General features: G+C 43.7%; 2 protein-coding genes and 1 non-coding gene across 5 annotated transcripts; 2 read left to right on the top strand and 1 right to left on the bottom strand.

The window, feature by feature from the left end:
* Positions 1–2,585: 2,585 nt before the first annotated feature.
* Positions 2,586–9,238, bottom strand: mrpl52 (mitochondrial ribosomal protein L52). Its single transcript, XM_086287518.1, has 5 exons — positions 9,129–9,238; positions 8,806–8,875; positions 3,451–3,518; positions 2,947–3,011; positions 2,586–2,873 (listed from the first exon to the last, which is right to left on the bottom strand). Exons 1-5 carry the CDS (start codon positions 9,160–9,162, stop codon positions 2,721–2,723), a joined length of 390 nt encoding a protein of 129 aa, XP_086143644.1. The 5' UTR covers positions 9,163–9,238; the 3' UTR covers positions 2,586–2,720.
* trnan-guu (transfer RNA asparagine (anticodon GUU)) lies at positions 3,191–3,264 on the top strand. The gene has a single exon. It is a non-coding gene; the product is annotated as a tRNA-Asn (tRNA).
* A 5,710-nt stretch (positions 9,239–14,948) lies between the features above and the next one.
* Positions 14,949–23,752, top strand: ajuba (ajuba LIM protein). 3 transcript variants are annotated; one of them, XM_086280291.1, is made up of 9 exons: positions 14,949–15,405; positions 15,575–17,714; positions 20,399–20,500; positions 20,688–20,755; positions 20,885–20,947; positions 22,248–22,378; positions 22,577–22,628; positions 23,000–23,068; positions 23,153–23,752. In XM_086280291.1, exons 2-9 carry the CDS (start codon positions 16,136–16,138, stop codon positions 23,282–23,284), a joined length of 2,196 nt encoding a protein of 731 aa, XP_086136417.1. In that variant the 5' UTR covers positions 14,949–15,405; positions 15,575–16,135; the 3' UTR covers positions 23,285–23,752. The 3 variants fall into 3 exon arrangements, with proteins under 3 accessions (XP_086136417.1, XP_086136432.1, XP_086136425.1); XM_086280306.1 differs by having other exon boundaries at positions 14,949–15,692; positions 16,100–17,714; XM_086280299.1 differs by having other exon boundaries at positions 14,949–15,776; positions 16,096–17,714.
* The last annotated feature ends 118 nt before the right edge of the window (positions 23,753–23,870 follow it).

Here is a 23,870-nt window from a genome sequence, read left to right as displayed (position 1 = left end):
GGCTGAAGCAGTGTGGTTCTGCTGCTGTAGCCCTGCTTCTTCAAGGTTCAACATGCTGTGCATTCAGAGATGCTCTTCTGCGTACCTTGGTTTGTAACAAGTGTTTATTTGAGTAACTTTTCCTTCCTGTAAGCTCAAAGCACGCTGGTCATTCTTCTTCGGCGTTGACGACTTTCACCTGCGGCTCCCCGGATGTTTTGTCTCTGTAAAGAGATGGTTGTGTGTGAACCAACAATCATACACTTTCAAAGTCACAAATCAATTTTCTTCCTCATTTCGATGTTCAGTTTGAACTTCAGCAGGTGGTCAAAGGGACCATTTTTTTCTATATAGGTGTCTGAATTTTTTTAATCACTTATATCAGGAACATTTTAATAATTAATTATAGAATCGGGATCTATTATTTGGATTAAAGGTTTGAAAAATGTTTTTCACACCTTATTTCACTTGTGCTCTACCAGGTAACAATATTAGAAAGCCTTGCATCCTTTTCTCTTAGTAAACCTGGCTGTATTTCTACAAAGCCACAACTCAAAAACAGAATGAATGTAGTCACTTTGGCAAGAACAAGCGAGTATTCTGTTGATAATTTTACTATTTCTTTCCCTCTTTGATTCCAGATGAGTTTTGTTTTTACACTGACATGCTGTCATTTATTTTAAGTACATGTCCTGATTTAATGTTTCACTCCTCCAGCTTCAGCCCAACCTCAGATTTGTCACCAACAATTCCCATAAAGCGCTGAAGATTATTTATGCCGATGCTTCTGTAGCATGAAGGACAAACAAGTTATACCACGGAAGCCGCGTGGTTAACTGTCCAACTAGCAGCAAACAAGGATAATTGCAGCCTGCGGGGCCAGCTCTCTGTCGTGTACATTCAGGATACTCAGACTGTGTAATTTTGACAAACATGCTACTAAAACGGCCCCACACCCCCACTTCACCCAGGTCAGGAAGCGGTCTCTGGGACAAAGTTGCTGAATCAGACCCTCCACAAACTAACCCCCCTCCCCCCAACCTTTTGCACCCCCAGGAAGTATCTACCCTCCTCATATCTGGTCTCTGGCTGAAGCTACAGAGGTCTGTCAGCTAATCCTCAAATATAACCACATCTGTCTCATCCTTCAAGCGCCCACCTTTTCCTTTATCCTGTAGCCCCTGTAACCTCACCTAACACCCCCCCTCCAAACCTCCTCTTGCCTTCTCTCCCTCCCTCCATCCATCCATCGCTGACTTCTGCACAATAAGCAACATCTGGTTCTCATTTCCACAAAACCAAAACAACACAGGGAGGAGAGGAAGAGGGGAGGGGGAGGCTGGGAGGAGTCGAGAGGGAGAGGCTGTTGAGGAGAAAAGACATCCATGTGAAAAGACAGTGAGTCAAGAGAAAGAATGAGGAGCTCCATTTCTCACTGCCGGTGCAGTCGGGAGTCTTTTATGATCCAGGTGTGAGGATGTGTGTGAACTTAGAGTCACCTTGCTGAAATTTCTTACACTTCTTTTTTTTTTGTCTGTTAAGTCCCTCTGTGGTCTGCACCACGTCCTCCCACACTGTAACACTACAAAGAGTCAGCTCCTTTGGTCAGCTGTATGAAAACGTTAAGACACAGAGGAGGTGGGGGGAGGTTCAGAGAAAAACTTCCCATCTTCCAAGGAAAAGAATCTGCAACTCAGCGGCTAGCAGCCCTAATTACATGGGACTGTGCTGAAGTCTGCACAAGACCCGGGCAAAGAGAGAGAGACGGAGGCAAAATGTGAGGAAGGGGGAAGAAAGGAGGGTGAGAAGACAGGCGGGGGGGGGCTTACCTCATTTCATAAATACTGAGTTTACAAGTCAAAGTTGCAGTGAATTAATGCTGACTAAACAAAGGCACAGCTGCTCCTTTTAACAGCCAGGGTTGGATTTTGTGCCGTCTCACACGTTAAAACAGATTAAGGTCAGTGCAAATCTACCAGCGCTGAAACTCAACCGTCATCTTATTGGCTTTTTTAAGTGTTTCTGCATCTTCATTATCCACCTAAAAAACTTTGAGTCAACACCAAAAAGATCACTTTCCATGGGATTAAACTTCCTGCCAAAAACTCGCCTGCAGCCGGATAATCGTCTTTCCAGGCACCAGGCTTGCAGGAAGGCCCGATGAAAACCCCAGATTTTCCTTTTCCTTAGTGCATTCCCCAGGAAAAATAAAGAATGTGATTCTTTGACCATAAAGCTTACTGTTATCATCAGACCTTGTGCTTTTATAGCTTGGATTTTTCTTAAACCTTATCTCACACAAATCAGTGTTTTAGTTTGGAGCAGGTCTCCCAGAGCCACTCAGGACTGAGGGGTTTGTCAGCTAATAACACGGTTACTGCAGCGTGCCACGGTGTGAACCCCTCGCTCTGGTCCTGTATCACTGCTGCTTTATGTGTGCCAGCTCCTCCCTTTCTACTGCCAGCCCAGCAGTACTGCTCTGCGCCCAGCCTCAGACAAAATGGCGTTCGAGCCAGCTCGCGTCCTCACAGAAGAGAAATGCTGCATTCTAGTGGAAGCAGATGCACATGAGCTGAGATTTTACCACAAGGACCCACGAATGCATGACAGAGTATAAAGAAGAAACATTTTATTGCATGAGTAGAGAAAAACACAAATGACAGAGCAGACGAAAACCCATCATAAATACATCCATCATCCTGAATATCAGCATGGAATATCAGAGTTAGGATAGTCGGCCTCTAACTTTGAGATTTCTTCTTCATTAGTAGTTTCCCTTTGGGTTTCAGCAAAAGAGACTTTTTGTGCTCCTCCATTCTTTTGGCCTCCTCCTGTTTCTCCCTCCACGCCTCCATCCCTCGGTCCACCTCCGAGTTCAGCATCACAATACGTCTCTGAGAAGAAAAAGAGATGAACAGATGAGTGGGAGTGCTAAAGACGATAAGGAGGTTTTTATGTGACACTCACAGATAGAGCTTCTCTCTCTTGCCGCCTCCTCAGCTGGCCTTTCATTGGAGGTGCCGGCCGTCCATCTGTGCATATAAGAAGACAAAGTTGGCACAAAAGCAATCAGCTGGTGCAGCTTTGTCAAATAGTTTCAGGCAAAATGCATTCAAAATTTATCAGGATAAGAAGGAAAGAAACACAATGAAACTCACAAAGATCAGTATAAATTAGCATAGCCAGCTCAGTCAGTTGTACATGACCCACAGTCTCTGTGGCGCAATCGGTTAGCGCGTTCGGCTGTTAACCGAAAGGTTGGTGGTTCGAGCCCACCCAGGGACGATGTCTTTTTGCTTAGAAACACACAGAGCTACCCACTGTGCCAACCCTTTGTGAGTAAAACAGCAGACAAAAGTAGCTGCTTCTTCTGTTTTCCTTTATTTACATTTTAAATGATGTCCTGTAGATGGTCCACAAACAATACAGCTTTACAGATTTTTATTTTTCTCTATAAAAAAATATAAATACCTGCAAACGACCAATCAGGCAGATCTGTCAGAGGCCCGTACTCTGTGCCGCTTCTAGCAAGTCCATGTCTGCAAGATAACACACGCTTCAATAAACCTGCACAGTCTCGTTTTTAAATGGTTTTCAGTAGTTACACATTTAACCTGACTCCATCCCAGGTTCTTAAAAACAAAGAAAAGATGAAACATCTGCATTTCTCCTCGTACACTTCATGCTGTTGTGACGCTGTGAGCAGTGGCGTGTCTAGAAAATTTTTGTTGGGGGGGCCAGGTAGGGGCACAGATTTGGAGAAGGGTGGCAGATGTAATTGGCAGATAATGTTTAAAAAAAAAATTCTACCAACCATTAACCATAATTCAATAATCCTACAAACCTAATAACCGAATGCGCTTTTAACTCTTATTAGAATGAGATTTTAACCACTACGGTGCAAAGTTTTTAGATACTGCGTTGATAAAGTACAAGAGATACAATCAGTGCTTTGTCAGTGTTTACTCAGCAGTCAAGGACAGCAATATTTGCATAGTATTTTTACTGACATATAGTGCACATATGTTTTGGGCAAAAACATTTTTGAATATTAAAATATGAACATTTGTAACAAACAATTGACAAATTAGCCAGTTCCAATGTAAAACTTTATCTGCCTGTTAAAAAAAGAAGATAATCTTCTCACAAACTGGTGTTTGATTTTGAAACAGGAAAAAAGTGGGGAAACAACTGAAAAGACTAACATTTGAATAAAACCTGAAAGCAAGTAAATACTTTCTATGCTGCCTTATGGTAAACTTTGGTAATACTGATAAAGAACAACACTGGCTGATGATGAAATACAGTCAGCTGGCATCGTGACACTGCCAGTATTAACCTGCAGGGCTGGACTGGGACAGAAAATCGGGCATTTTGACTACAGACCGGCCCACCAGGTATTAAAGCCATAAAGCCTTTGAATGAAAACAAATGCTGTTGTGACAGTCCCATATGGAAAAGAAATAGTAAAAACGTATATGATTTACTCATGAAAGTGGCCACTTTCTCATTACTTTCATATATTGTTTTAGTAAGTATCCAAAACATACAAGTTTCATTATATAATTTTTCAAGGGATCTTATATCTGCTTTTACTCTTGTATGCTTTTCATACAAGTTTCACACAAGACAGATACAAACTTTATAAGATTTATATATATCTTTTCCATATGTACACTGTCTTGTTGGTATATGTATGATTTCTATACATTTTACGTCAGATAAAAACTTTGGTTGTAAGATTTAGATAATTATTTAATAAAAGTGAGATATTTTAAATGAGAATAAGAAAGAAAAGTATTTCTTTGTGCCCCCCTCTCCCTGTTAATGCCCTACCTGGCCCCCTGGCAACACTTTGCTAGACCCGCCCCTGCACAGTTACCAGCTGTCAGCTACATAAAAAAGGATCCTGGTGTTATTTGTCTCTCAGAAACAGTTCATAACTTCCCTTCAGCTCATTCATGTTAACTAAAAGGTAAACCTGTTTCTCCATCACCTGTTCAGCTCTGATGGTTCAGTAAGGACATCTCCTGGTTTCATCTTCATGTTTCCATCTCACCACATATCCAAACCGACATCCTGACCAGCAGCTTTACAGCTGTGGCTCCAGCAAACATCAGCTGATACTAGAAATTAATATTAAATAAATTCTAACAACAGCTGATCAAGCTTGAACGTGCTGCTGTTGTTTAGCGCAACATCCGCTGGTTTCCTCTTTCTGGCACAAAGTGGGCGATAAACAAACAAGAGAGAAAAGCTGATCAGCTGATCATTGATCAGTTTCATGATTGAAGTAGCAACAGGAGAGGAGAGAATGAGAGAAGAAGAGGCAGCTGTGCAGCGTAATGACAGAATAACTCCAGCTTTGTGCCTTTTTTTCATTATAGCTAAAGTTCGGGACAAACTGCGTCTCTTCTCAGCTCAACACCAAACGTGTAATATTTTCTCTGAATGAGGGACCATTCCATTTTTTAAGGAGCCGTTGGCAACTCTACTAACTAACCTTATGAATAAAATAAAGTTCACTATCAGTAACATCATAGCAGAGGTGTGGACTCGAGTCACATGACTTGGACTCGAGTCAGACTCGAGTCATTAATTTTATGACTTTAAACTTGACTTGAAAAAATGTTCTAAGACTTGTGACTTGACTTGGACTTTTACACCAATGACCTGGGACTTGAATTGGACTTGAACCGGTTTACTTGAAAAGACTTGATATTTTACCCCAAATATAAAATTTAACATGCATATTATATAGAGATTGAAAATGTGACGTCATTCACGGGTAGAACCGCAAAGGATTCTGGGAACTCGTGGCAAGAGGTACTAGCGCACGCAGGCTTTCAATTAAAATCAGTTATACAGCGATAAAAAGAAACACAAAAATGTCAAGAAGCTGTTGTATTATTAACTGCAATAGCCGGTCGCATGACAGCCACGGGAAGCCGACGGGTAAAGAGATCGGTTGTTATCGGATTACGTCGTTGAAGAGAAATTGTTCAAGCCATGTTTCCGAAGTAACAAAGAGGCGACTGGATTGCAGCCATTCAAAGATCAAATATAACATCCCAGAACACTACAGCTCACAGGTTAGTCTGCTCCAAGCATTTACACGAAGGTCAGTCTGCTGTTGTAGTTAATGCGTCATTTTCATAAAATAATTGGTGATATAGGTTACAAGCAAGTCTGGCGCTGAACAGAAATTGTCGCGCTATGCTCCTTTGTTTATTGTGCATAAATAGTGAATTGTCCTGACACAATATTGCGTTTCGCTTCTGTTATTATGGCACATTGACAAAAACATATACTTTTATTCACAGGATAAAACAGTTTTTTGTATCACTAATTGCCCAGTACGATTACAGCATACAGTATTATTGTCACTGCTACATTTCTGTAATGCTACCAGAAATTATTTCCACTACTAATTAATTACCGTTGAGCTCAAAGGTCCTATTAATAAACGGTTAACGAATGTGTATTTATGACGACGATTTGTGAGACTGGTAAACTTATGATATGTACGATGGTTTTTCGTTCTACACGGTGCATTTCAAGGTCCTGCACCCATCCGTCGGTAAACTGTACCTGGGCTTGTTGCAGTGACCTGAAGTTACTAAACTTCATGAGTGTATGCACTCACTCCAAGAACCGTATAATTATAAATATGCATATAAATATGCTAAGATGAGATAGCTGACTTCATCTAACTAGCAAATGTTGTCCAGGCTACGTTGGTGATACAGTTTTTTTAATATGTATGATATTTTTGTCATGCGATTTTAAAGCCGGTCCTACAACCGCATCCAAGAATAACATGCAGCTTATCTCAGAACTGTCGGTGAAAATTATTCTTGGAGCTAGGTTTAATTGAGCTGCATTTTAAAGAGGTGCAATTTCACAATTTGTGTATATTTTCTAAGTTCACTATTTTGTCATGTGTTGAGAAAAACACAGATTTTAAAATTACATGGTCTAATATTTACATTTAGCATAACTGCAACATTATTTTTTCGTTGTTTTTTTTTTTTAAAGACTCGAAAGGACTTGAAATTCAAAGTTTCAGACTTGTGACTTGACTCGGACTTTTACACCAGTGACTTGAGACTCGACTCTGACTTGCCTGACATTACTTGAGACTTGACTTGAGACTTGAGGATAAAGACTTGAGACTTACTTGAGACTTGCAAAACAATGACTTGGTCCCACCTCTGCATCATAGCACCACCCAGCTGTATAAAAACTCCGTCAAGCTCGCTAGAACGCAGTACGAGTTATTGCAACTGACAGTAAAAAGTCAGCACAACTAAAATAAACTCCACCTAAACTTAGTTTATATCTGACCCAGACAGACTGCAGGTCATAACTTCTTACCTGAAGTTCAGTTCACCTGACACTCGGACCGGTGTTGTGCCAAAAAGTGATTGTCTGCCAAAAACTGATTTCCAATGTTTCTGTGTATTTTTTATGTGTAATATCTTTACGTATGTTCGTAAATAGACTTCGGTGAACAGGGTTTACAAAGGGGTTATATAGAGAATTAAAACAATATCTGTTTTTCAAGTATCTTTACAACTCTCTGCTATTGTACTTACATTATAACCAATCCGGTCCTTTATCCCCACTTAAAATATTTTTACAGAACTATTGTAATATTTGCTGCCGTTTCTGCTGTCCTCTTGGCCAACTTACTCTTACAAAAGACATTTTTAATGTTAATGAGATTTTTTTTAACTGTTTAAATAAAGGTTATATAAAAGTCACTGCCAAAAACTGATTGCAGCTTCTACCTTGTTACACGAATGTTGTTTGTGGCTCAAGATGACTTTATGTCATCCATGAGGGATGCATTTGACATATGTTTCACATATTATAGCCCAACAAGTTACTTATAGCAGTTTAAATACGAGCAATCAGTTTTTGGCAGACAATCACTTTTTGGCACAACACCGGCGGCTGCCTCGGGGCTCTCCTCCTGCCTCCCCTTCCCTCATCCACCTGCTGGCCTCTGTGGAAGCCCCGCCATAGCCACCACCAAACAACTGAGTTATTTTTACACATCGGCCTGCATCTGGCCGATCCACCACCTCTCATTGTTCATGCCATTACAAAAAAGTCACCGGACATATGCCCGGTATGCCCGATGGCCAGTCCAGCTATGTTAACCTGCAACCAAATCTGCAGCTCCATACAGCAACGTTACGACTTAGATTATATCTTATAACTCATAACTCTTATGTTAGCTGCCCTCAGTAGCATACTGTCTGAAATATTCAATGGCTGCAATAATTCTTTAAGTGTTATTTTTTCCTTGGTATTCTAATTTCACCGAAGTTTACTAAACTCAACAAACTTAATATTACTTACCGGGACATTTATTCTGTCCTCATTTTCTTTCACCGAAAAATTGTTTCCTGCGGTGCTGTCTTTCGTGCTTGGCTCTCCTACCTTTGCTAACGTGATGCGCATAGCGCAGAAGCGATGCTGCATTCACTTACACTCGGATATCTGAGCTTCACCGTGAAAACATAATCGGACATTTGATATTTCATTGAATTTTATTGTTTTGCCTTTGGGGTGGCACCTGGGGTGGCCAGTCTGGTTGGGGGGGTGGCCTGTGCCCCCCCAGGCCACCCCGCTGGACACGCCACTGGCTGTGAGTGCAAACGTTATGTGTTATAATGAAGCTGCTGCTGACGACCATTCACTCCTGCCTGTGAGGCTGCTGTGAGGGTGTCTAAAGGTCTTAATTAAAGGTTTCATCCAATCGATCAATCCACATTCAAACAGCGGAAATCTTTATTTAAATGACAGTGAACTCACTCTTTCCGCCACTTTTCTCCAGCCTGGACTCCACACGTTGTGCTGAACTGTCTGCGCGAGTACCTCAGCACTGAAAACAACATCAAACAAACAGTCACCTACACGAGCCTGTTTAATTAGATATGTGGCGTTTACGAGCAGGTACACACACTGTTAGCATTAGCATTAGCTTTGCTCGTCAACATCACCGCGTTGACGCCGGTCACTCGCACAGGCAGGGAGCCTGGTAAAAGCAGGTTATTACAGCTATCACACTCAGCTTCAGCGATGAAACTACACACACACACACACAGGGAAATATGTGAGGATAACCTCTGTCTCACCTGAGCAGCACAACGTCCTTACGGGGGCCGCCATGTTGCCTGCACAATTTAGAGCCTACCGCCAGGGGGCGCCAAAGACACGCCGAGGTCCTGTTATTCACTTTGCCCCGTCATTCTTGTTTTTACACATCCATCAGTAAAAATCTCGGTTATTATCTCAAAATGTCGAATTACTATCTATAAATAGTGACAAAATAACTTGAAATTTTGATTTATTAAACCCAAATTATATTCTTCCTACTCATGGATTATGCTTTTTTTCCCAGTGGCATAAAAAAGCTTTCATGAAAAAAGTATATATAATATATTAAGCCTCGTTTTCCTCATTTGTAATAATGTAATTTTGAAATTATGGATTTTTTTCCCCATTCAGACAGTGATTGATGGGGTTGGGAAGCTCATCGTGTAACCGGAAGGTTGCCGGTTTGATCCCCAGCTCTGTCTGTCGTTGTGTCCTTGGGCAAGACACTTCACCTACCGCCTGCTGGTGATGGCCAGAGGGGCCGATGGCCCAGAAGCAAGGCGATATGGCAGCCTTGCTTCTGTCAGTCTGCCCCTGGGCTGCTGTGGCTACAACTGTAGCTTGCCTTCACCAGTGTGTGAATGAGTAGTGGAACTGTAAAGCGCTTTGAGGGTCTCGAAAAACTATATAAATGCAATCCATTATTATTGACAAGCAGCAAGACAATAAGACAATCTATGTGTCCAATAAAATATATACAAAAAATAAACGAATTAAATAAAGAAACTAATAAATTAATTAAATTCATTTGACACATCTGAATTAAAATACATTCAAATAAATTGGACAGTAAGGTATACATGCATAAAAAGTAATTTAAAACATTAAAGGTGTGTTCTTTGTTTCAAATGTTTCTCAACAACTGTATTTGAAATTAGGGGAAAGCACACATGAAGTATAACGAATTAGAACGTACTTTCAGGACTGATGTTCCCCCCTAGAGATGAAAATGTGACCTTAAACGAGCACGCACAACACCACATGGTGGGCTGTGAAAGTATCCTGGTATAAAACCTTGTTGGGGCCTTTTAGTAATGAGCTTGCAAGTATGCTTTAGGTCCCCCAGCTTCCTTCACTAGCACAAAGACATGCATATGAAGTTAAACGGTTCATCTAAAAGATTCCGTCGATGTGAGGTAAACAAAGTGATTGAAGTGTACAGAGAAAAAAGGTAAAGTATGAATGTGTGGTTGTGTGTGGATTGAGGGGTCAGCAGTTCATTCCACAGTTGCATAGCAGCAAATGAAATAAAGACTTACTCATATTATTAGCACTGCTAAATGTATAAAAGAACTGTTAAAACTTTGCACATGGTACATATCCCTCAATCTATGTGTGTTTAAAATGACCACAAAAAGCTGCCATACGTGTGTCTGATGGAGTCTGGTGTGTGTACTCTGTGGTGGGAACACACGGGCAACAATGCAGACAGGAGAGGGGTAAATAGTGGCCCAGCAGCTCTTTTTTCCCCCTTGGGGGCCTTTAAGAGGTTAATCCAGCTGGAAACCTTTGCATTGGGACCATCACAGCCCACCTGTGAAGGAAAGGTGCAGCTGTAAGTAACAACCTTAATGGCTGCAGCTCATGTTGTTGTTAATGCTTCCACGCAGCATTTCTGTTTAATGTGGCACCTGTGCTTTTTCTTGGAAGTGCAGATATGTGCCGGGGAAATTGGTTACAGCACACTTTTCTTGTGTGATCACGGTTTATGGATGGCGTGGTCGTTGCTGGCATATCAAAGGCACGACAAGGTGATGAAGCAAGACATCTGGGAATGTTTAGAAGGCTGATTTCTTTTCATCCCCGTCGCACTCGCCGACTTCAAACCAGTCAGGCCTCTGTGGTCATCCCGTGGCGCTCCACGTCTGAGGAGCACCTGTTTCTTGAGTGAGTGCAACGCCACTTATAATGAGGTTATAATGGAAATGAATAGGAGGGAGATCTTTCAAAGAACAGCTTAGGTGATTTATTCACTTTTTAGCATGTCAGATGTGATAAGAGCAGTAAAAAACAGGTTTTTCGTGCTAGAGAGGTCGCAGGTTATCCAGACTGCTAATGGGAAGCTGGAAATTTTCAAATGTAAAGATGTTTGCTCATCGTGTAAAGGTTATTCCGATTTTTTTTTTTTTAGCTGATCAAAAGGTTGTAGTGTGATGTTTTGATCCCGCACAAGGTTAGCCTTAATGTGAGATCAGCTGACCCACAGCTGGGGCCTTTAAAGCACAAAAAGGAGGAAACATTGAAAACTAAGTGTCCAAAACATCAAAGGAACAATTATATTAGTTCTCTGTGCCTCCAATTTTAAGGTAGAGTATGACTACCATTGTTCATTAAACTTTTTGTGTTTGCTTTGGTAAGTGTTGCCATTTTTCTCGTTCCCTCACCCCAACTGTGCACAGCTCCCTGAACCTGCAGGTTTCTTCCTGTTAAAAGGGAGTTTTTCTTTGCTGCTGGCGCCAAATCATCACCCGTATTATTTTAGGACCTCTAACCTTATAATATGAAGTTTGTTGAGGTGACTGATGTTGCGTTTTGGTGCTGAATAAGTAATCAGAACTTGAATTTAGAACATGTTGCCTGTAAAATAAAGTGTAGGCCTAATAAGCTCATAAGCTTAAATCTCCACATTTTTTCAGTCTTACTTTTTTTTTTTGAAAAACAAAATGCTCATAAAATCACCAAAATCAACATTTGGGGAAAGCTGGTCTTTTGCCAGAAACTTGAGGTTGTGGGGCACCTCGCAGCTGTGTTTGTTCTATTTGCAGCTACCTTTTAAGAGAAATAATACAAATAGTGAGTGATTTATATACACAGTGATGGAGATAGATGGGTCTGCACTTCACGTGCCTGTCTGTAATCATTACCGGCAGAGCACGGCCGCTCTCGCAGCTCTTCAAAGTGCTGTTTTTGTATGAACAGCACCGACACTAAGCCCTGAAGAATTTCTGTTAGCTTTGCAGACAAGTTCCCACTCGCAGCCGTGAGGCGAGCGCCAGAGGTTGCCAGAGGTTGCTGCAAGGTACTCCGGTGAAACCCGCAGGAGCTGCGATGGGCTGCGTGTGGAAGAGATCTGAGGGGCATATGTTTAAAAATAAAATAAACTGAAAGGTCAGCGAGCCTCCTGCAAACACAGCATACAGCCGGACTGTGTTTGCTGTGTTTTTTGGTGTTTCCGTCAAAGTGCCGCAAATCGGCCGGAATCCGCGCAGACTAATGCCGGGTAGTCCTGAAATAGCAGCGGGATGTTTACTCTGTATCGTCCTTGGAGAGCTCAGACACGCTGAAAAAATTTACCGGCCGCCTCACCGCGCCGTGTCCTTCCGCGCATTCCACAGGCTGGTGGTACAACAAAGTAGGCCCGTTGCCTCAACGACGCGGATCCACTTGCTGTGACTCTAATGTGCAACAACACGTGATTATAAATGTTAAACAGAGCCAGAGAGGCGCTCTGTGTCAAAACAGAGGCTTCTTAATGAACTACAAGCAACTGGGAAACATTAGGGATGTATATCCTTGAAGCTAAGAGCTTATTATTACGGTGTTGATGCATTAATGTGCAGGGAGAGCGAGGTGGTGCTTGTTCCCGCAAATATACGTGCTTTTGGTTGTGCTTTAACAGCATTAAGTTGAAAAAATAAAGAGGAAGTCTTAATTTGAAAGGTAACTAGTAAATATTGGTGTCAGCTAAAGTGAAGAAGTGTGAAAAAAACTGCAGTATGTCACTCTTATTTTGAAGTAGACAAGTCCAAGTTGCCTACACTCTCAATGTGTATTTCAGCATAGTCACTTTCCATTACTGCTTTGTAACATTAGGATTTACAGCTGGCGCTACAGTAAACTGCACAGGGCCGTGGTTTTGGTTACAGTCAGCCTATATGAGCACAGACAAAATGAGGGTATTTCTGAAAACAGGACTGTTTATACTGTTGGTTTGGCTTGGTGGTCATTTCACAGTTTAAGCTTGTGCCAAGCCACAACCACATGAATACGTGTGTATCCAGAGCTCCATCACAACGCTAACCTAATGGCTAGAAGCGCTTCGGGGCAGGTTAACCCTCTCAGGGGCCCCCAGGGTGGGGAGGGGGGGGGGGGGGGGGGGGGGTCCTGTTTATGCTTCTCCTGGAGCCAAGTGTATTAGTCAGTGAAAGTCAAAAAACAGGCCAATTATAAAATAAACTAACATATTAAAGAATAAACGAAGACTTAAATGAAGCTAAGCAAGCATGAACATGTGCCCCTGTTTTACCACCTCATGTGCAATAGTCCTGTGGGGATGCATTTAGACCTCTTTACTTTGTTGAAATGTGATTTTTGTCCCCCAGAAAATGTGTGATTTGACCTTTAAAACACTGTAATGTACAACAATGTCACTTCCGTGGACTCATACACCAGTGCTAAAATGATCTAAGTAAAATTACTCCTTAAGTTTTTACCACTTAGCTACATTTTGAAAGCAAATATTGAACTTTTTAAACCAGAACATCTCTTTGGTAGCTTATATAAAACATATAAAGTAAGTAGTGAATTTTAGTGTAATAGCTGAAGCTACAGTTGAACAGCCTGAATAATTATGTTTACACCTACCTAATGAATTGGTACTTATTGTTTGAATAAACCATTATTTTTTTATGCATTGCTGCATGACTGATGTAAGCACAAAGATTAAACTAAGATGAATTGAATCCTATTTACTTTATTGAATTTTATTTTTCAGGAAGTGTCTAATTTGAGCATTAAAACGGTGCAGTTGTAGAAGTACGTGATTTTACTGGACTTAAACCCCAGTGGTGAACAAATAAATACAAATTAACTAAATTTTTAAGGCAAATATTGCTCTCTTTTTAAAAGAGCAGATCTCTTTGGCAGCTTATGTAATCAATAATAAAATAGCTGACTAAGTTTAGGTAGTATATCAAGCAGATCACTAGCAGCCAGAATAATTATGTTTGCACTTTAATAAATCACAGCCTATTGTTAAAATAACCTTCTTTTTTTTTTTTAAAAAGTAGAGCATAGCTATATGACGGATTTAAGCGTATTTTATTGTCCAGTGCTTATAATGTAAATGCAGTGTTGAATTGTGGAGCTGCTCCCTTGACCTACTCTGATGACTACTTCCACCACTTTAGACATTACCTCAGTGGTTCCTAAGGCCTTGGGTGAGGCTGAAGTCTTCATTTAAAAAGTCAGAAACTGAATAGAAACATTTTTCAATCTATTTTGGTCTAAATATTTAGTTACAGGAAACTTTAAAACAAAAAAAAACAGTTTTGGCTTGGCTCGATTATTTTTAAGTGTTCTTTTTATATTATTATGATGTTTATTAAATGTTGAGTATGTAGTTGTGTAGAGACGGTCTCGCTGGCGTTATCCTCTGTGGAGTTTTGCGTTATGAATGACGACACAGCATGTCTGGTAAAAAGGTGTTCCGGCCTTGTTGGGGGATACAAGCCGCCGTTTAAAATGCGTTAAGTCGAACGCACCACTCACACGCAGTGTAACGGTCGCGATGTTCCGCCTTCAATATAAAAGCCGTTAAACTAACGCTTTCAACACGGAGGCTATCAAATCCGATTTTGTGGCGTTGTAAACTACAAAATTGCACTTTAAACGTTACTCGAAAGCATTGTTTCGTATCTGGGACAAACCCATGCTACAAAGGAGCTCCTGTTATCCTCTTGCTTGAGTAAAACATAACACGTATCTGGAGAGGTTTATTTAGAAAAAAACGTAACCGGAACTAGCTTGGTCGCGCTTTCGTTAGCCTGACGACATTGTGGGCGAAGGGGGAGGTAAGTAATTATTTAGGGGGAAGAAAGAAAGAAACAAAGTTGTCGACTGTGCAGTGCTCACGGGGAGGGATTTTTATTTATCACGAGCGGCTCTTTTAGTCCTGCACCGGCCTGCTGGGGGTTGATTCGAGTGTAACGGCGCGCCGGTTTTCCCCTCAGTTCCTGCTGTCCTCCCAAACTTCCCCGCTGCTTTCCTACCGAGTCCCGAACAGGATTTCTCTTTTGAAAACGGGAATGATAAAAGGAGTCGAGCACAGGCGGATGGACGGAGGAGTGTAAAGCCAGTGCGGTGTGTGCGCTTTCCGTTGGCTCGCTTACAACTAAAATACGCCTTTTCTGTCATTATTTTCCCTCCTCCGAGTAACTTTCCCCCCTGAGATGAATGGCAGAAGTCGGGTGAGTCGACTATCTGCGAACAAGCGGATTTCTGCTTTTCTCGTCTACACTGGACCCACATGAAGAGGTGATAGCCTGCATCCTGCTGAACCTCTCTCTCCCTCGCTCGCTCTCTCTCCCCCCGCTTTGTGCTTCGTTAAGAGGAAATTCAAACCCCAGACTGGAGGAGATCCGCGATAGCAGCCCGAGACTTGGCTCGAGTGTATTTAAGTCTTCTTTTTAAAAACTTTAAACAGAGACCATGCAGCTGTGGAGCCACATGAGGGTCCACAAAGGAGGCCCTCTGCGATCATAGGTCCACGCAGAAGTCTCCTGGATGTCTGTCTCTCCCGTTTCCTGGCTGGATTGAATTGTGTTAGTAATTTTTTTGTACTCCAATGGATTCTTCCTCACCACAGCCTACCTGTACCTGTGGATTTACCACATGAGGGCAGCCAGGTGACTCACAGGACTCAAGTCATGTAACCACCCTGTAATGTCTTAAAAGTTTTTATTTATCTGCTCTTTTTTTGTATTTATTGTATCTGTATAGAAGGGGTCCTGCTTTTGTTTTTCTTTTGTAGCTTTGAACTAGATTCCAGGCCAGTTTTTTAATTTCTTGTTACAGATTTTATTGTAGCCGTCACAAGGGAATAACTGTAGATTTCAGTCTTTGTTCTGCTGTACGTCCACTCACACTGTATTTGAGTGCAGTACTCTGTAACATTTAAAAAAACAGAGAGAGGGGGGAGTTGCTGTAAGACTTGACTTTGCCCAGGCAGGTGTGTGTGTGAGAGGGAGCACAGGAAGGCTTAATCATGGACAGGCCGATAAGCAAGCTGCTGGAGAAGCTGAAGCTAACGGACTCGGGGAGTGTGAAATTCAACGTGTCGAAGAAAAAGCACGACTCCTCCAGCAACTCCAATAACAGCAACGCCAACACCGGCGTCCCTGTGGGCGGCAGCGGAGGAGGGGGCAGCGTTCTGCCGCTGGCTCCCAGCTCTGCAGCTGCCTCGCCCGCAAGACCTGGCCAGTTCCCGCTTGCCTCGGCAACCACAAGTGATCCATGTGTGCCAGCAAGTGGGAGAGGAGGAGGAGGCGGCACAGGAGGAGCAGGAGGAATGGGGTTGACTTCCTCTCAGCTCCTCACCACACCATCTACTTCCTCCACAGTGGGCACCATCCCCCCAGATGTTGAGCAACCACCTCACCCCTCTACCTTGGCACCGCTGAGGCGTCCTTCCTCTCAGCAGCGGGCTTCCTGCTACCTGGGTGAAGGTGTAGATTCCCACCTTAGGCGTGAGTCCGGCCTGAGTCCCGAGTGCGACCCCATGGGAGCGTTCGGCTCCAAGGTGTCCCTCAATCAACGTCGATACTCATTGGAGCTTCAGCAGCTGGTCCAACGACAGCAGCTCCTGTCCCAGCCGCCTCCACTCTCCGTCCCGCCACCATACCCTGCTGCATCGGGATATGGATCGGCGCCCAGAGGCGGCGGAGGCGGCTTGGCTGAGCCCGGCTACCTCTCTGAGCCTGAGCGGCACAAACGCCTGTCTCTCCAGGAAACCCTGTTCTACAAGCGGCTGAGCACAGGCAACGATCTGTGGGAGAGCACCCGGCCGGCATCCCTCTCTCATCCACCACATCGCCCATCTGATATGAGCGGAGGAGGTGTAGGAGGTGGAGGCCTCTTTTACCCGCCAGGGCCAACCCTGAGTCCGTGCTCATCCTTCAGCTTCCAGGAGTCTGTGCTGGTCAGCCCCAGGTCCAGCTTTGCCTCCAGCACGGCCAGCGGAGGAGGAGGAGGGAGTCCCATGGGGAGCCGCTGCAGCAGCAACCGGACCAGTGGCATCAGTCTCGGCTACGACTTGCGCTATTCTGCATCCGGAGGCCTCCCTACCCAGCAGCAGTCCCCATCTGTGCCGACCGGAGGCTCTGCAACTGGATACGGAGTCCCGGGCAGGGCCGGAGTGACCTCCGTAGAGGCCTGGACTCAGTACCTGGAGGCAGGGATACGTTCAGGTGTGTACGATAGCCGTCACTCCTACCCGCCTGCGGTTGGGAGTCCCGCGGCAACGTGTTATCAGACAGCTCCAGATTGGTGGGAAGAGCAGCAAGCGGGCGTACGAGGCAAAGATCCAGGCACGATGGGAGAGAGGGCCCGATACTCAGACCTGCCCGGCACCCGATACCAGGAAGAGCTGACCCGACTTCTGCTGAGAGATGCTGCGCTGGAGGGCGATGGGCTGCTGGAGGGCCTGATGCTGAAGGAGCAGGCTCTCAGCCTCACGCCTCACGCCAAATCGGGCGTCACGCCAGCAGGAGGGCTGGCCAAACCTCAGGAGGAGCCAGGAGCCTTGCCTGGGAGAGAGGCAACAGAAAACCGGCAGGAGTTCTTTGGTGAGATCCTTATTTTTTTTTTTTAAATTTTATAAATTTATTTTGCAAAACAAAAAGTAAAAGAAGCAAATCAGTGGGACTGGATGGAGATGGGCAGCTGTGTTTAACTTTAAAAACAGTAAAATCACATCCCTAACCCGAGCCAGCAGCCTCACTGCTCATCCGTCCCCACGGCGTCCGCCCCTCACTGTGTTATTACTGTTGTCCTCACCGCCTGGTGTCGGATCACAGGTTTCTCTCTAAATGAAAGGGTTGTATGGATGGATGGACAGATTAATAGTTGAAAGAGTGTGTATGGATAGGTGGATGGTGCCACAGAACCTGCAGAGACATGCAGGGTCATAACACACAAAGCATTAAAGGAGTGGAGAAGGGGAGGGGGGAGGAGGGGAAAGAAAAAAAAAACATCAGCCAGGCTTCAGAAACCGAGATGCAGACAAGTAGACGTGTTTGACCGGAGAGAGGAAAGAAAATCAGTGCGCTAAAAGTTACGCACGGTTGTCAGCTGATGTTTGCACATCTTGCCAATTTGCCACAGTGGTGGTGCGCACAGAGGGCTAATGCAGCGGATCTGCACGCCGATTAAAGTGCAAAATTCTGCTGTAACACTCAGACATAAATTACATGGTTCCATATAAACACAGCTCCAGCCATTACTGAGTCACACAAGATTAGGGCTCCAGTTCTCTCAGTGTGCCAGTGTGTGTGTGTGCGCGAGCGTGTGTGTGTTAGGATGGCTAGATGAATGTGCGTATGTCTCTGTGTGTATATTGTTTCTTTGTGGCAGGGTGTGTCCCCCCCCCCCCCTTTGAGTGACTTCAGGCCACAGTAACGCAGTGTGTGTGTGAGTCATGTGTATATGTGTGTGTGTGTAATGCTGCCTTGGCGTGTGCAGGGGTGGTGTGCTGTAGCCTGTTTTTCAGCTCAGGTATGTGTGCCTGGAGGGGACATACAATACTGTATTCCTCTCAGCCATTAGCGAGGAATCAGAAGCTCTGAGCCGTGAAGACAGACGCCCTGAGCTCAGCTCGGCAGCACACACCTGTGTTCAGGTGTAAAGCTGAACAAAATTAAAAAAAAATAAACGCAGTAATAATGAAAAAAGAAAGTACAAATGGAAGAAGAGGAACATAAACTGAACAGATGTCGATTTATAGCTTTTAAGCTTCACTGTTTCACGCTCATTTTGTACATGCTCAGAGTTTCCAGCATGGAGGGCGGCATGTGTGCGAGTGTGTGAGCCAAAAGTTCAGGCTTCAGGCTGCTATAAATGCGTTTCAGCGAGTGTTATTTTATTTTAATAGGATGTGGCTCAGAGCATAGAAAGCTTCTGTTTGTCAGGGGCAGTCAATCAGAAAAAAGCAGGAAGAGGATGAACTGAGGGGCCACACAGACCCAGTATAAGATAAGTAAGGATTATTTTGCGCTGTGACTCATGCAAAGCTGCTCTAGTAGAGTCCTATAATTAAAACAAAATGGAAATAAGAATAACAGGTCCACCTTAAATACCTTATATTGTCTCATGATGTGAAAAGAACAAGGTGTAGTCACACAAATGTAGTCATGCGATGTGTCTATTGATTAGTTTTAAGTCATGAAAGGAGAGCAGATGTAGTTCAAAGTGTGACATTTGTCATTTTCTTTGGTATCAACTTGACTTTTGTGCCCCTAGTGAGCTTTATTTTGAAAAACCCTTTGTTTTTAAACCCTAAGTTCAGTCTTCTCTTTTCGTTCTTTTCAGTGAGTAATGTCAACCCCGCTTTCTTTCCATCTCTTTCTATATGCAGCCGTTTTCATACATTATATTTAAAGTTTCGGCTCTTTGGTTTTTGGCTTTGGCACCGGCTCATGCCTCTTCCTAAATATCGGAGGGATTGTCCAAGCTCGCAGAAGCAGGGTGTAGGAATTCTTGATTTGTGTGGCACTCCCTGAGCCACATTAGAAAGGAGAAGGGGGGGAAAAAGCTCAGACCAACCCTTAAATTGATCACAGAAAGAGTGATGCGCAGGCCACCACATTTCTGCTTTACATATGATTGTGGAATGAGGTTGGAGACAAACAGGCTCATTTTTGAAGCTTTTTCACAGAAGTAAAACTGATTACTTGCATTTCTTTTTTTGTAGGTCCATTTTGCTTGGTTATCTTCAGTATTTCAGCCCCCAAAAATGCCACCAAGCTTCTTGTTTCTTAGCCACTGGCCAGCAATTTAAGGAAAGCTGCACAAGCGTTAATTTCTATTAATTTTGTCGTTGCTTGCTTTGTAGTTTTGGCCCCCAGCATGGTAGGGGGAGGGAAAAATGGCTATGATGTTAAGTCTCCAAATTGCTCTTAATGTGGGGGGTTTAAGTTTAAATTTAAAGGTCTCGGTCTCCAAACTCCAGAAGAAAGAATCGTCTATGTTCTGGAAAAGCTGCCAAGAAGTCAGATCCGGCGGAGTTTCCCTTTAATAACAGAGAGGCTCGGCAGACACTCATGAGTGGATGAGCAAACAGGCTGGCATGGGTAACGAGGTTTTAACTGTGTGAAAATCCCCTAGGTGGTGCGAACGAGAGGATTTACAAGTGTTGACACTTTGTGTGGAGTTGGATTTCAGACACATTCTCCAGGAATGCGTCGTAAACAGAGCGCTGAGAGCCCCCGCCGAGCCATTGCTCCCGACTAAATGCGAGTTTGTGTCCCGGCAGGAACCTGCGTGAAGTGTGGGAAAGGAGTGTACGGGGCGGATAACGCCTGCCAGGCTCTGGAAAACCTCTATCACACTCGCTGCTTCACCTGCGTGTCCTGCGGTGAGTACGGCTTCCCCCCACCCACGCACACAGACACACACACACCTGACCAAACACAGCAATGATGATCAGGCTTAATGATGAATTTGTGCCACCGCCACACCTTCTGCAAACGCCCTCTTTGAAGCATTTACCACAAAAATGTGGAGATTTAATTATGCTGAGTCACCTCTGCCCCCATCTGCAGGACGCACCCTGAGAAACAAGGACTTCTACAATGTCAACGGCTCTGTGTACTGTAAAGAGGATTATATGGTAAGAGTCGAGGCCGAGGCTTGTTTTGTCATCCGCCTCTCTCACACACAAACACACTCAGACGTGCTCGGAGTCGGTTTGGGGGGAATCGAGGTTGCGATATTAGTAATCTCTTTGTTTTAATTACAGTTTTCGGGATTCCAGGCGGCTGCGGAGAAGTGTAGCGTGTGTGGCCACCTTATTCTCGAACAGGTGAGGGCTCTGTGTGAGTGTGTGAGAACCAGCACACCAAATACCTCCCAAACATTTGGAAGAACTCAGAAGAAACGCTCTAATCTTTAATCTTCCTTTTAGTTATTTACATCCAACGTTTCCCATAATGTTTTCGAAGAATCCCTCGGAGAGTAGAGAAATTCAGTGACGTCCTTCTGTTGGCTGCTCGTTGGTTTCCCACGACAGATTTTCACTGGAATGTTTGCCTTGGGTTTTTGATAAAGGGAAAAAAATGGCTCTGCAGTGATTATCTTAAAACTTTTCACCATATTTGAACCACATAATACCCATAATATAAATAGCAGGCTGTCACTGTGTCTGTGATCCACAAGCATTATTTTCTGCATCAGTGGCTCGAAAACTTGTTGGTGCAACAGTGTTGAGAGGGGAAAATGCATTCCTGCTGGACTTGGGAGTTTAATTGGAAACACTGCTGCTTAAAGTATAACATTCAAGTTAATAAAGTTTATTCTTTTGTCTCCTGTTGAACGCTGTCTGGTCTCTGCTGGATTACTGATTGAAAGTGGAGGATGTTGGCAGGACAGTGTGGTAATGCTAAACCTGTTATTACCTGAGTCTGATGCTCTTTTTGGCTTTATGGGAAGTCCCCCCTCCCCCTTTACTTTTTAAATATGGCACCAAATCACTCGAGACTTTAATGCATTACAGAAAGAAAACCAGTAATCATTTATGTGCAAGGGATTGACAACAATGGGGACAAAAAACCTCACTTTTAACTGGAAACTGTCCCCAAGTAGCTAGAAAATGTAACTTGAGGGTAAACAGAAGAGCCACGGTGCAAAGGGAGCTGGAGTAGAGGGCTGTGACAGGATGTCATCATTAATGGCTGTACTGTTTAGCTGGCTGTGTGAGTCTTTGACTGGTGGGGGGAAAAATCACTGCTATTTGAAAATACTCAGAACAGTTTGTATTCTTTTATTAGTTTTTTGAGCAACCAGATTGTAAGTTCTGGTCAGAGACATGTTTGCTTTTGATGCCATTAAACTCAAGATGAGGGAGATATCGTCAAAGCTGGGCGGCCTACATCAAATCTGATGTAGTCTGTTTTGATGTAATCTGCTTTCTTTGGAGGAAGAAGAAACGGAAGACTAGAAAAAGTAAAACCTAACAAAATTTTCTCTGTTCCTTTTATGCTCCTACACACACACACATCCTTCACAATAGCCAACCACTCCCTTGCAGTTGGTGGATCCTTATCCAGCCTTTGATATTTTTATTTTTGAACTTAAATCTTAGATCTGGTTGTTCTCACCCTCAGATCCTGCAGGCTCTTGGGAACTCGTACCATCCCGGTTGTTTCCGCTGTGTGGTGTGCTCCAAGGCTCTGGATGGGGTGCCTTTCACCGTTGACCAGCACAGCAAAATTTACTGCGTTGCAGACTACAACAAGTGAGTATTGTACCCGAGCACAAAACGGTCAGACTGGAGCCTTTGCTGGACAAATCCTGGTCCCTGGGCCTTATGTTTGACACTCCTGCTATAAGAGCTTCAGCTGTTCTGTACTGAAGATGTTATGAAGTTTGCACATTTAACATTTTGCAGAATGTGCTGCTGCTTAAAAATAACCGCTCCTGTGTCTCACTGCAGGACTTTTGCCCCGAAGTGCGCTGCCTGTTTACAACCCATCTTGCCTACTGAGGTGAGTAACGCTGACCTATCTCGTACTGTTCCTCTTCCTACCATTTAAGCTCCCATCTGGTTAAGCCTTCCCTCCTAGAAGGCCCCATCTGCTCTGATTGGTCAGCTGGCCTGGTTAAAAAATGAGCTGTGGCTTGCACTCATGAACCGTGAGTGTAGACACTGCCCTCTAAAAGCTGCTGTGTCACAACACTTCGGATTCAGCGGTGTATGTTTGAACCAGAATCTGTCCCACAGCAACGAATTAGCATGACTGTGTTCATAATTTACTTTGTTTTGGGCAGTTTTCCAAACTTTACACAGCAGTGTGACACAGAACAGGCAGGAAAGTACTGGAAATGTGGCTCTGCTGACCTCTGTTTGCTGTTTCAGGGCAGTGAAGACATCCTCAGGGTCGTGTCTATGAACAAAGACTACCACTTTGAGTGCTACCACTGTGAGGTAAGTGACGACTTAACGTTTCTGACTTCGTTTTGAAGCGAACCCACAGCTGACCTCGCCCCGTCTCCTCTCTTCCACCCTCAGGAGTGCGGCAAGCAGCTCTCCGATAAGCCCGGCTCGCAGTGCTTCCCTCTGGACTCCCACCTCCTCTGCCACTCGTGCCATGTGAACAGAGTGTGCGCCACACATAACGTCCCCCCTCACAACACACACTGATCGGCTTCTATGCAGCTGTAGATTTATTTTTATGTAAAAGCTGGTCTTAATATGCTGTCCATCCCCCTCCCATTCGCTCTTTCTTTACAACAAACCTGCTGAGATTGAGATGTTTTCACACTTCACCTTTATTTTGTCTGACTTGGATCAGTTTCTGATTGCCACATGTACTGCCTGCTGTACTTCTTGTACTATTACTGTACAACAGTTAAAAGGGAACAGGAAAACTACTGCTTTTTTAATTCTTTACCCTAATGTGGCTACTGTTTGCTGTAGAGAAATGAGGGATTTTTTTTGTTTTTGTACATACATTATTGCTATCAGAAGTTTTGCACTTAAATTTGACTTTACTGTAAGAGATTTGTTACGTGAATCTGTACAAGTTGGAAAACACATTACTGTAATGATTATGTTGTAATAAATATTTTCTCTGCTCACACAGATTGTGTAGCTAGGTCAAAATTCAAAGAGGAGTCATCGTGCTTTCTTGTTTCGTGTCTGTTTTGGCTGCTGCCTGTCGGGGTCACCACAGTGGATCATCTGCCTCCATCTCTAATATCCTGAACCTCCTCTGAGATATTCTTTT

Source organism: Aulonocara sp. 'chitande type north' Nkhata Bay, linkage group LG3 (genome assembly GCF_057382095.1).
Source record: "Aulonocara sp. 'chitande type north' Nkhata Bay isolate Kocher_YH1m ecotype deep benthic linkage group LG3, A_spYH_male_GT1.1, whole genome shotgun sequence".
NCBI classification, from domain to species: Eukaryota; Metazoa; Chordata; class Actinopteri; order Cichliformes; family Cichlidae; genus Aulonocara; species Aulonocara sp. 'chitande type north' Nkhata Bay.
Note: the sequence above shows the minus strand (reverse complement) of the source record. Positions and strands in the feature narration are given on the sequence as shown.